At 32.4% G+C, this 12,889-nt stretch overlaps 1 protein-coding gene across 3 annotated transcripts in view; it reads left to right on the forward strand.

Annotated features, from left to right (window-relative positions):
• Positions 1–12,889, forward strand: part of tead1a (TEA domain family member 1a) — a 53,250-nt gene that overhangs the window by 36,918 nt on the left and 3,443 nt on the right. For all 3 annotated transcript variants that reach the window (XM_016258935.1, XM_016258929.1, XM_016258942.1), the window contains 8 exons: positions 3,770–3,834; positions 4,287–4,349; positions 6,186–6,320; positions 6,418–6,458; positions 6,589–6,644; positions 8,692–8,816; positions 10,063–10,236; positions 12,114–12,254. In XM_016258935.1, the coding sequence (XP_016114421.1) occupies positions 3,770–3,834; positions 4,287–4,349; positions 6,186–6,320; positions 6,418–6,458; positions 6,589–6,644; positions 8,692–8,816; positions 10,063–10,236; positions 12,114–12,254 (800 nt within the window). The remainder of the gene's footprint in view (positions 1–3,769; positions 3,835–4,286; positions 4,350–6,185; positions 6,321–6,417; positions 6,459–6,588; positions 6,645–8,691; positions 8,817–10,062; positions 10,237–12,113; positions 12,255–12,889) is intronic.

The raw sequence follows: 12,889 nt of genomic DNA on the forward strand, positions 1-12,889 counted from the left end.
TTTTTTAATAAATCTGCAAAAATGTCAACAATTCTGTGTTTTTCTGTCAATATGGGGTGCTGTGTGTACATTAATGAGGAAAAATAATTAACATAAATGATTTTAGCAAATGGCTGCAATATAACAAAGAGTGAAAAATGTAAGGGGGTCTGAATACTTTCCGTACCCACTGTATGTTAGATTATTCATTATTTAATTACATATAATCCGTAATAATTCATCTAATCATATAATTCATTAATGCTAATTATATAATATATGTAATAAATATCTAATATACAGATTTTATATATACAGCGGTGTGAAAAACTTTTTGCTCTTTTCCTGTTTTTTTAATTTATGCATATTTGTCACACTTGAATGATTCAGATCATCAAACAAATTTTTATATTACACAAAGATAACCCGAGTAAATACAAAATGCAGTTTTTAAATAATGATTTCATTTATTAAGGGAAAAAAGCTGTCCAAACCTGCCTGGCACTACGTGAAAAAGTAATTGCCCCCTAAATCTAATAACTGGTTGTGCCACCCTTTGCAGCAACAACTGCAATCAAGCGTTTGCGATAACTGGTAATGAGTCTTTCACATCGCTGTGGAGGAATTTTGGCCCACTCTTCTTTGCAGAACTGTTTTAATTCGGCCACATTGGAGGATTTTCGAGCATGAATGGACTGTTTAAAAGGTTAGTTCACCCAAAAATTAAAATTCTGTCATTAATTACTCACCCTCATGTTGTTCTAAACCCGTGAGACCTCTGTTCATCTTCAGAACACAAATTAAGATATTTTTTATGAATTCTGACAGCTCTCTGAACCTCCCATAGACAGCAATGTAATTACCACGATCAAGGTCCAGAAACGTAGAAAGGAGATAAGTAAAATAATTAATGTGACATCAGGGGTTCAACCGTAATTTGACAAAGCTACGAGAATACTTTTTGTACACAAAGAAAACAAAAATAACGACTTATTCAGCAATTCGTCTCCTCCGCGTCACCCTGGTGCCATTTTGGAGAACATCCACTGAACTTTACGTTCAGCGTATGCTATTCTGTGTCAGCTGTGTCACGCGGATTTGATGTTTACGCTTTGATTTGAATGAAAACAATGTATCTGTGTGACACACACACACACACACACACACACACATATATATATATATATGATTTTAATAGTAATATATGTAATATATATAATAAAACGTTTAAGTATATACACTTGAATGTTATAATTTATACATTAATTATAATTTATATATTATAGTTACATATAATTAATGTAAAATATAATAAAACATTACCATATATAATATAAAATATACTTTAAATATATACAATTAGTGTAATATTAATGTATTAATATACTATATGTATTATATAATGTAAAAATATTGTATATATGTATGTTATTTATATATTATATAATTACTATTGTAATATTAATATTAATTATTAACATTAATATATTATTATTTATTATTGTTAATAATAATAATGATTATTATTATTCATTCATTATTTTGATTAATATATTTTTATATTAGTTATAATATTAATATCATTTATATGTAATATGTAATTAAAATGTATATATGCATTTCCCTTTTGTGTTCATAAAAAATAAAATGAAATAAATAACATACTGTGAGTGTGTTTGTGTGTGTGTATAGAGAGAGAGAATTAAAGAAATATAATTTTATAACACATACATACATGCAAATATATATTTATATTGATCTTTTCTTTCATTATTATTTTATAGTATCTCATATTATCACCAGGGAGTGTTGAGTAATAATCAGCTGTAGCTGTCATTCAGTAATTCTGTGATGATGGTGTTGTTTATCTGAACTCTTGTTGAGAGTCAGCTAGTCTCTTTGATCAGTTTATGCTTTGGTTTGTCAACCAAACTCCACAGGGGAGACTCTCAAAACTCAGCACTCGTCGACAGGCTCTCTCTTTCTCTGTCCCTGTAAGTCCCCTTTCTCTCTGGAGGTTGTTTTGCAGGTTTGCCAAGTCCAGCTGAGCATGTTTTCAAGTGACTGAAAAGAATGAATTATGCAGCAGTAAGCATGCTTACAGCTGGCCGTTTGGAGTGTCTTTGATCTGAGAGCGGAGTGTGCATGAATGCCCGCATTGTGAACGCACAGAGCGTGTGTGTGTGTTTGTGTGTGAGAGAGAGAGAGAGAGAGAGAGAGTGTGTGTGTGTGTGTGTGTGTGTGTGTGTGTGTGTGTGTGTGTGTGTGTGTGTGTTTGTGTTTGTGTTTGTGTTTGTGTTTGTGTTTGTGTTTGTGTTTGTGTTTGGAAGAATAGGGAGGCCCAGGTCTGGGTTAGAAGAGATTACACTGCAGGCACGTTGGGTAAAGGCTAGCTGGAGAAAATACCCTGACGCTGTTTGTTGGCTGACCGTCAGATATTGTCCTTAAAGGGGTCATATGATGCAAAATACACAAATAATGTTCTTTTTAGCAGCATCATATGACCCCTTTAAAGGACTAGTTCAAAATGAAATCATCTACTCACCTTCATGACATTCCTTTTTTCCATGAAACACAAAAGATGTTTTGAGGAAGGTTCACACTGCTGTTTTCCATATAATGAAAATTCATTGTGACTAGAGACTGTCAAGCTTCTAAAAGCACTATAAGCTCGGTAGTTCATATTCACATTATACTTTCATAGCTCCATCTTTCCAGTGTTCTTTCAGTATCATAGTATTATATGAGGAACAGACAATAAAGTTGTTATGCGCTGATAATCTTTGCCTCTGCCATATTATTTAAATTGCATTTTTTAAAATTTTTTATAATTAATTTAATTTAATTTACTGTGGGTTGTAAGCCAGTGACTGGCTAATGTTACACTGATAATCTTCCCATATCAATGTTAATTTACTATGATTAATTATTTTTTTAAATCAACTATTTATTATATGAAGAATAAACAATAAAGTTGTTATGCACTGATAATCTTTGCCTCTGCCATATCATTTAAATTGCATTTTTAATGTTAATTTAGTGCAATTAATCATTTTTTAAAATGAACTAATTAAATTTAACCTAAAATAATAATTTAATTTAATTTTGGTGCATTGAAGGCCAGTGATTGACTAATGTTACATGATAATTTTGCTATATCAATGTTAATTTACTACGCTTAATTATTTTTTTAAATCAAGTATTTAATTTAATATATGAGGAATAGACAATAAAGGTATGCACTGATAATCCTTGCCTCTGCCATATCATTTAAATTGCATTGTTTAATGTTAATTTTATAAAATTTAACTTAACATTTTATTGAATATTAATCACTGTGAGTTGTAGGACATTGAGGCTAATGTTAAATTATATGAAAATATAACAATATATTGACTTCTGAGCCACTTTTAGTCTATTCAACGATTTACTCGTCTGCCACAATATTGTATTTGAATAATCAATAAAATTTCATATACATAAATTTCATGTAAGCCTTTAATTGTGGTTATTATATATAAAAACAATTAATCTGGAAAATTAAAAGCTTTTATCAATTGACAGACCTAGTTTGGGTTGTATAATAGTTCAGCTAATTCTTCATGTGTCTGTGTATTTAATATACATTTATAGTCGTAAATATTGGTATACTGGTGTAACCTTAAATACTAAAGTTTTGCAGCAAACTAAAGCAGAACAATGAATCAGTGTGAAGTCACTGAAATAATTTGTTTAAAAATGTAAATAAAGGTTATATAATAACAGGTATATCTTTTTTTCTCTCTTACAGGTCGAAATGAATTAATCGCCAGATACATCAAACTCAGAACGGGAAAGACACGGACGAGAAAACAGGTTAGCAGAGCTGCTTCAAGTTCTGAGTGTGACATGAAAGAAATAATGCTGCTTATAGAGGCTGTTTCCAGTAAACTCACATTGTGACGAGCCAGACTTTGTTTATGGCTTCATCCAAACGTTGTCTGGCTGGCTTACTGCCTTCCCTAGTTACCAAAGCGCTCTTCACTGAATGGACACCTGTTGCTTTGTGCTCTCAATTCAGTGCAAAGCTTTACAAATTTACCGTAAAGTCCGTTTGACTTAAAAACTGAATTTTGAACTAATTAAATAGCTGATCACTTTCTTTCTTGTTGCTGAACAAATAATGTGAAAGGTTGTGTTGGACGTTCTGTTTGAAATTAAAGTGCATGTTTTTGTGGCTAATGGCAGGGGGCCTTTCATCTCCATGGTTACAAAATGCTATTTTTGTGTTTGTGTGTGTGTGTGTGTGTGTGTGTGTGTGTGACCAGGTCTCCAGTCATATCCAGGTTCTTGCTCGGAGGAAATCCAGAGAATTTCACTCCAAGCTAAAGGTACATGCCAATCTTGTGTTTGACACAGCCTGTGTGTGTATGTGTGTAGTTTCTCAGGCCATATCTGTACTGAACTGTGTGTGTTTGTGTGTGTACGAGTGCCTTGCTGTTTGACTGTCTGTAGCCTAGATTTCCTGCTTGTGACTAGCCTGCTTAGTATGCAGTCAACTGTCTAACTTCTTTTCTTCTGCATGTTTGTCCGTTTCCTTCCTGTTTTGCACAAAAGTGTTTGTTTTGGAAAGGCATCGCATGCACACCGAAATATTTAATGTGTGATAGACGGGTTGACTTGAGTAAAGTTGCTCAAGGACAGTCACACGATTTACAATGTGGTTTGAAAATCAAAGCAGATGTGCCTCCTTCAGACATTATTCAGTTTGTGAGTACCTGCCTAAAATTTGTAGACTTGTCTACATAGAGGTTCAGGTCACTGGTATTGATTATATATACACTACCGTTCAATTTTTTTTTTAATAAAAATGAAGTCTCTTATGCTCGGAGGGGGTGCATAAAACAGTTATATTGTTGAATATTATTATAATTTGAAATACCTCCTTTCTATTTAAATACATTTTAAAATGTAATTTATTCCTGTGATGCAAAGCTGTATTTTCAGCTTCATTACTCCAGTCTTCAGTGTCACATGAGCCTTCATTTTTTTCAGAATTATTCTATTCTAGAAAGATCAAAAGAACAACATTTATTTGTATCATTATAAATGTCTGTGCTGTCACTTAAAAAAAGAATAAGGCACCTTTGCTGAATAAAAGTGTTAATTTCTTTTTAAAAAGCAACACTTTAATATTGTATTAAAATAACAATAATTCTAAATCGTCATATACAACATAATGTATAGTGGTGTGTAGATGCTGATGTTGTCATTGGCTGACCTGAGGAGATGTCAAAGGATCGTGCTTTTGAGCAGCTGTGGCATCTGGTGGTTTAAACAGCAAATGACAGTCCACTGACAAAACCTGTTTAGTTTTTCTCTTTTGTTCCTTATTTATTTTGGTGCTTTTTCCAAGGGAGAAAGAGGGCGAACAGGATTGGTTACTCATTTTATTTGGCAGCGTCTGTGATGATACAAAAGGCTCTTCTTTAAGCATATGCGCTCCAGTACTTGTCAGCCTGCTTGACCACAGTGCAACACATTTATCAGACAGTCTGACTGACTGCTGCTTTCATGTGCCGCAGCTGACTGCTTGCATTTATACCGCATTTCTTACAAAAGCAGAGCTCACATTCTTCACACAAGGCCTGTTTATTCACATAAGTTTGTCAATAAGCATGAAAAGTAAATAACCACACAACAAAAAGTATAAAGTCAAAAACTAACAACCTAATTAACATGGCGTGCATTCTGGAAACTCACAAACCTTTAACAAATCTAGTTATGGCAACACTTGAGGGATATTGCTGGTCTAAAGTATACATAGACTGAAAGTAATTCACATGTAGTATCTGTGACTCATAAATCTCTCTGTGCTGAATTGAATTTCCTTTTTTAAAGCTTTGAGTTCCTCACGTATGCTATATGCGGTACTCAGTGCTTACATAAAACTGTTTAAGTTTTGAAGTTCTTCAGTTTATTCATTTTTAATACATTACACTTTCAGAATCAAAGGTCAATGGCAAAACTATTTGCCCATTTAGCTTGTATGGTAGAGCAGTTTAAATGAGCCTTATCTGCTTTTTCACAGTGTCAGGTCTTAACGAGACAAATTAATTTGCCCTTGAGCCAGGGTTAGATTTGATTTCATCTTATAAAATAAATGAGGTTTTATAGCAAATAACAGAGCAGGAGCTAAATCTTCTCTGTTGTGTGTTTCGTTGAAGGACCAGACCGTGAAGAATGATGTGATCAACAGGATGGCGGCCATGTCTTCAGCGCAGATCGTCTCGGCCACGGCCATCCACAGCCGGCTGGGGCTCGCAGGACTCCCTCGAGCCACCTTGCCTGGGGCGACAGGGGTAAGAGACACCCCAGACTGCTTTAAAACCATTAGTGTCCCATGCATCTGTATTGTTTTACACTATAACACTGCAATACATTTTACTCCTTTTCTAGATTTGGCAAGTGTCAACAGGGCAGCCTGGTTCCTCACAAGAGTAAGTGTATATGACTTAACTAACTTGAATATACACGGCTGAGTTTGTACATATTAAAACGTGTACAACAACTTGTGAATTAAAAATGACACCTTGTGATAATCACCTCACCTTGTGATAATCACCTCAGTGTGAAGCCGTTCGCACAGCAGAATTACCCCATCCAGACGGCCACAGCCATCGCAGGTGTGTATATTCATAGTTAACAGATGCCTTTGATACTTTTATGAATGTGTAAGTTTGCATAAACCTGCTTAGATTTTGTATATTTTTAAAAGAAAAATTCTGGTTCTTATATTTGCTTGGATGAGCCGCTCAAAGCTGTTGCTTTGAATTAAAACAGCTACTTTTTGTTTGTTGTTTATTCATGTATATTAAGGGCTGTTAGTTTAACATGTTAACTTAATTAATTAGTTATAAAAAAATAACGCAATTAAAATATTTGAACGCAGTTAACGCACTGGCCCCGCCCCCAGACCTGTACATCATCTTACATTTCATAGTTGTTGACAAATATGATGCATTTCCTATCTTTAATTACATTTTTTTTCAGTTTGTAATGTATTAAACACCCCCCTTTTTTCTTCTTCTTCTTCTTTATTTATTTGTACTTATTTTTTTGTTGTTGTTTATAATTTTTATGTTGATGGTTGTATTATTTTTTTGTGTACTGTTCTTGATTTTTGAGCATTAATAATAATAGAAAAAAAGACAAATATGATGCAGGGCAACAATTCCATAAGTGCAGTTATGCCCTTAAATTCAAGATATTGGGGCAAAAATGTTCCAAAAATGTTTTGTCTCTCATCAGCACACGACGATCACACGAGCAGCGAGAGCAATGTCGCACTAGTGATGCTTATGTCCGAATACCACGAGCGCAAATGTTTTTATACAACAGTTCAGTAATTAAGACGTTAACATTGTTTTATATTTTAAACACAATATTGTATGTTTTTGCTCAGTTTTGCCAACAAATGGTGTGAACCAATGATTCAAAGGCCCTTTCATAAAGTGAGCCGTTTAGTGAATTCCTGAATGAATCAGCCGTTTGCACGAATTGAATGAACGAAAGACTCATAAAGACAATTATCGCCACCTGCTGGCAGTTTTAATTTCTTATTTGAGTATTATTGTATTATATTTCATTCAAAATAAAAAAGGGGGGGAAAAAACTATAAAAGGAGAGTTCACCCCAAAAATTTAAGTCATTCAGGTTTGAGTAAATTGTTTATTGTTTATTTGGATCCCCATTAGCTTCCACAAAGTGGTTGCTAGTCTTCCTAGGGTCCACAAATCACTCCAAGACCAACAGTCTTATAAATAAATAAAAACGAACAAGAATACAATTTCACTTATCACATCACAAAACTATACATCTCAGCAGTAGCAGCAGTTAAAATATACATCTGCATATTTAGAAGCAAATCTTCACATTTTCTTCGAAATGTAATGTAGTTACTCTTTCGTATATTTATGGGAACCATATTCCAAGCAACATAACCTCGATAAAGTACAGTTTGAGTAAATTATGACATAATGACTTACTTTTGTGGAACATAAAAGAAGGTATTTTGAAGATTGTTGGTAATAAAGCTGTTTTGGCTACCGGTGACTTTCCATTTGAGAGATGTTTGTGTAATAAATTATTTTATGTTGAATCAAATAAAATGTTTCTTTCTAAAGCTACTATTTGTAATGTCTACTTAATACTTTCTCATTTAACACAAAAATAGCTTTAAATAATCTTTTGTGGGTATTTTCAAAGCCAAATGTAATTTGCGAATAATTAGATTAATCGAAACATCATGTAATTAATTAGATTCAAATTTTTAATCGACTGACAGCCTTACATATACATATGGTAAAACTACCAAATTATTATAGTTTTGTTATAATAACATGATATAATAAAGAGAATATAAGTGCATTACTTGATGAAAAATGTTTTTAAATTATTCAATTAATATAAAATGTATATTAGTCAATATAAGTTTGTATATTATATTAGTAAAAGGTATATTATACTATCTTATATTTAATAATATTATAATATATAAGTAAATGTATACTATTATGTTATATAATTTAATATTATATAATTTAATGTAAGAAGGTGTAAGAATTATTAACTTAAAAATGACAGTATATTTCTTCTAAGTTACTCTTAATTGCTTTCGTCTTATTGCTTTAATACATTACTTATGTTTAGCAATGCTGTGTTTGTGTGTAGCTTACGAGTCCCCCACACCCCTGACAGCCGCAGTGCCGGCGTGGCACGGCCGCTCCATCAGCACCTCCAAGCTGCGGCTGGTGGAGTTCTCCTCCTTCCTGGAGCATCAGCGGGACCCAGATTCAGTGAGTCAGCACACATACCCACAACCACTGCAGAGAAGAGCAGCCTTGACCTGCTTTAGCAGCCGCAGAGCCACAGCGCCACTACTAAACACCTACAGTTTTTACAGCAGCTCTGCAATTTTTATTACTTTATAAACATTATAAAATAAGGTTGTATTTATATTATATATATATATATAATAAAAAAACATATAATATTTTGCATCTTTATAATAAATGTTATAAAGTATATGTAAGAAATATTAATATAGTAAATAATACAAAAAATGCATTTTTATTAATTTAATTTATTGCATAAATACAATTTTACCTGGGTAATAATATTTATAACTTAATCAGACTTATTAACAGATTATGTTGATTATGAAGTACTTTGAATCTAAATGAAAGGATCAATGTTAGTAGTATTGCATGATTTTATTTGCATATTGTTGGTGTTGGTGAGATGATTTAGCATTTAGCCTTGGATCATGGACCTTGTGCGATGCTTTAGAGAAATGCAAATCTACTGACAGCAGCTGCAGGGCAGTGCGCTCTTATTAGAGATGGTCATGATGACCGAGGTCACATCCTGCGTTTTTCCTGATCCACTGATAATAATGGAAATCTTCACAACCTCAAATCTCCACCGAACTCATTCAGAGTCAAAAAAATCAAATGAAGCGCTAAGCTAAACCAGATCTTTTCTGCTAAACACTTCCGAACATGCTTCTTATGATCCAGGACTCATCCAGAAGTGGGACTCACTCTCTTCAAATTAAGTGTCTTTAAGCACTGATCTGACTACAGTCAAGGCAATGAAGACAAAACAGAGATCCGGGAAGAAGTTGTTGTGACCGGCAGGTTACCAGAATGCCTTGTGTCCGTGTTAAAGCAGACCCCTGTAATGGATCATGTTGGCAGCATCTCTATGAAATGCTTGTCCCTCTGGTCTGGCGAGACAGCGGCTATTAATCTTGCGTTCGTAGCTATACGCAGAACGAGTTGCGTTCTCAATACAGTCGTCCGGTCACACAAACATTCAGCTTTGGGGAAGAGGTTCAGAACGTACCTGAAATGCCTCACAAATGCAATCTGCAATGCTTCGTTACTCACACAAACAACATTTGGGAATGGCATTTGAACTCATTGAAAACCATAAATTATATAAAAAAATCATGTTGCCCAGGCAACATATTACCTAGTTATTCTTGCGCAAAATAAGAGCATGTTAGTTGCAATGATCTAATTACATCTCTTTCTGCAGTACAACAAGCATCTGTTTGTGCACATCGGCCAGACGAATCATTCGTACAACGACGCGCTCCTGGAGACAGTGGACATACGTCAAATCTACGACAAATTTCCTGAGAAGAAGGGCGGGCTGAAGGAGCTGTTTGGAAAAGGACCTCAGAACGCCTTCTTCCTGGTCAAGTTCTGGGTGAGTCTTCAGCATTTGAGTTTGAGTAGCTGTTAGCACATTGACCTGTGGTGCTCATGAAAACAATACAAATTGTTTGAATCATTTTCCAATCACATTTCCTTCTTTTCCCTGCACTTTTCCCCAGTTTTTCATAGTTCTGTAATTTACACAGTGGCGTTATTGCATTGTAGTGAGATATTTTGTGAATATATTTATATGCAATATGCTTTAAAATGAGTAAATCATGAATTAATATAATAATTCATAATTAATTCAGCAGTTTTGTACAAACTTTATTTGAACTTTTGGCCTTTTAATATAATTATTAATATTTAATATAAATACTTTTTATATTAAAATACAGAATTTTCAATATAAAACTTCATTTTTTTAATAAATATTAATAGAGGTGCCTTTTTGAGTAGGGGCACATTTGGCTTTGCCTTAACTAAAAATAAATATATTACAAATCACAAACCTACATTTTTTAAATATATTAATATTTATAAATTATAAATGTTAATATTTCATTGTAATTCTAATACAAACTTTCATTTAAACATAATTTTTATGATGGCTTTTATAGGTCTGGGATAAGGGTAATTCCTATTATAATTCATAATTAATTTCTTTAATTTTTATACACATGTTCACCTTAGGCTTTTTTATGTAAATTTTAAAACAATTTTAATTGTTAATAAAACATTTAATAAACTTTAAAAAAAAAAGGTTTAAATTAAAAAATATCTTAGCTAAAACTTAACAGTTTGATAGCTAATTATAAATATGAGTGTTTTGGGGTTTATTTAAAAAATTTAATATTTATAATATTACTATTAATTATTCATACAATAAAATTAACTATTACAATTTTTCAAATATTGTCAAATATAAAACTTTAAATATTAATCACTAATAAGATAGTTTTTTCTTTAAGTATGGACAGTTTTGAATTTATTTTAAAAATCATTTTTATATTAAATATAAGCTTTAATCATACACTTTAAATTGTATTTAGCATTTTTAATATTTATCTTTAAATAAACACTACAATTAACTTTAACTTAAATTTAATATATATATATATATATATTGTAATGATGGCTTTTTATAGGTCAAGACTGAAAAGCTGGGTAAAATCTATACATAAAAGACACTTGAAAAATAATCTCCTACGACATAAAAGTGCTGAAGAAGCGTTGTGTAGATTTCAGAAGAACAGCATGGGTCGAGCACTAATCACCTGCATGAGTTTGAATCCAGGCAGCTGAACTGGTTTGATTAAAGTGCTGTGTTAAAGCCAGCAGTGGTGTATTTAATCCAGAAACTCTAATACTGATGATGCTGGCTTTGATAGGGAGCCTTTATTTGAACAGCTGCCGCTCTGCGCGCACGAGCCGAGCAGACCACCACATTCAGACACAAACACTCATTACACTCTTGCATTAGAGACTAGTTTTGGATGGTGGCCTTGTTTATCTTTTACTAATGGGTGTTTTTAGGACAGCAGCAGGGTACAGGGTTTTTGATTATAGGGTTTTATAATCATATTTCATAGCCTTGAAATCTGAGACTGCAAAAAAAATTGTTTCTCATCAGTCTCTGATGGTGTACTTACTGTTTTAAAAAAAACTTTCCAAAAAAGTTCCATTAAATGCAACTGTAAAAGAAAAAAAGTGACTGTAGGTGTGTGTGGTCTTGATGAACATGACATGAGGCTCTATAGTACCCAAAGAGTTCACTGTTAACATGAAGCACCTTTTATTTATGAGCATCTGACAAATGACTCATTCGTTTACCCAGCTGTATGCAAACCCTGGGGTGGAATTCAACACATTTGCTTTTGTCAGTGTTTTCTCTCATCGTCACTGAGCTTTTATCTGGTGTGTCCGCAGGCCGACCTCAACTGTAACATCCTGGAGGATTCTGGGGCATTTTACGGCGTAACCAGTCAGTACGAGAGCGCAGAGAACATGACCATTACCTGCTCCACAAAGGTCTGCTCCTTCGGGAAACAAGTGGTTGAAAAAGTTGAGGTGAGGAGTGAATATGATATGAGAAATATGAGAAATGAATATAAATAAGTAAAATAAAGCTTCAGTATAAAAAGATGTTCATAAACATCAAAATATTGTCATACTAAAAATAAACTCTATTTTTATCTATACAGTATATATATATATATATATATATATATACACACACTCACACGTTTTTTTATGTCAGATTACTGTTATTTTGTTTAATTTCTTTTTTATTTGAAAACATTTACCTTTTCATTAATTTTTAAAGTTCATTTAATATTTTATTTGTAACATTGTAATATTTAAAATCATAATGTAACATTTAAAATATACTATTTACTTTTACATGTATTGTAATATTTAAAATCATATACATAAAATTTCATTTTAATTTTATCTGTAATACTGTACTATTTAAAATCATATTTGTAATTTTTTATTTGTGTATACGTAATTTTGCATAAATATAATTTTAAAATTAATTCAATACATTAAGCATTATGTATTATAAAATTTCATATAATTTAAATGTAATTTTATATAATATAAAATTATTAAACCACAATATTAATATACAACATCATATTTTTTTATATAATATATTAAACATTTATATATATATATATATATGTGTGTGTGTGTGTGAC

Source organism: Sinocyclocheilus grahami, unplaced genomic scaffold, assembly GCF_001515645.1.
Source record: "Sinocyclocheilus grahami isolate Dianchi unplaced genomic scaffold, SAMN03320097.WGS_v1.1 scaffold30.1, whole genome shotgun sequence".
NCBI classification, from domain to species: Eukaryota; Metazoa; Chordata; class Actinopteri; order Cypriniformes; family Cyprinidae; genus Sinocyclocheilus; species Sinocyclocheilus grahami.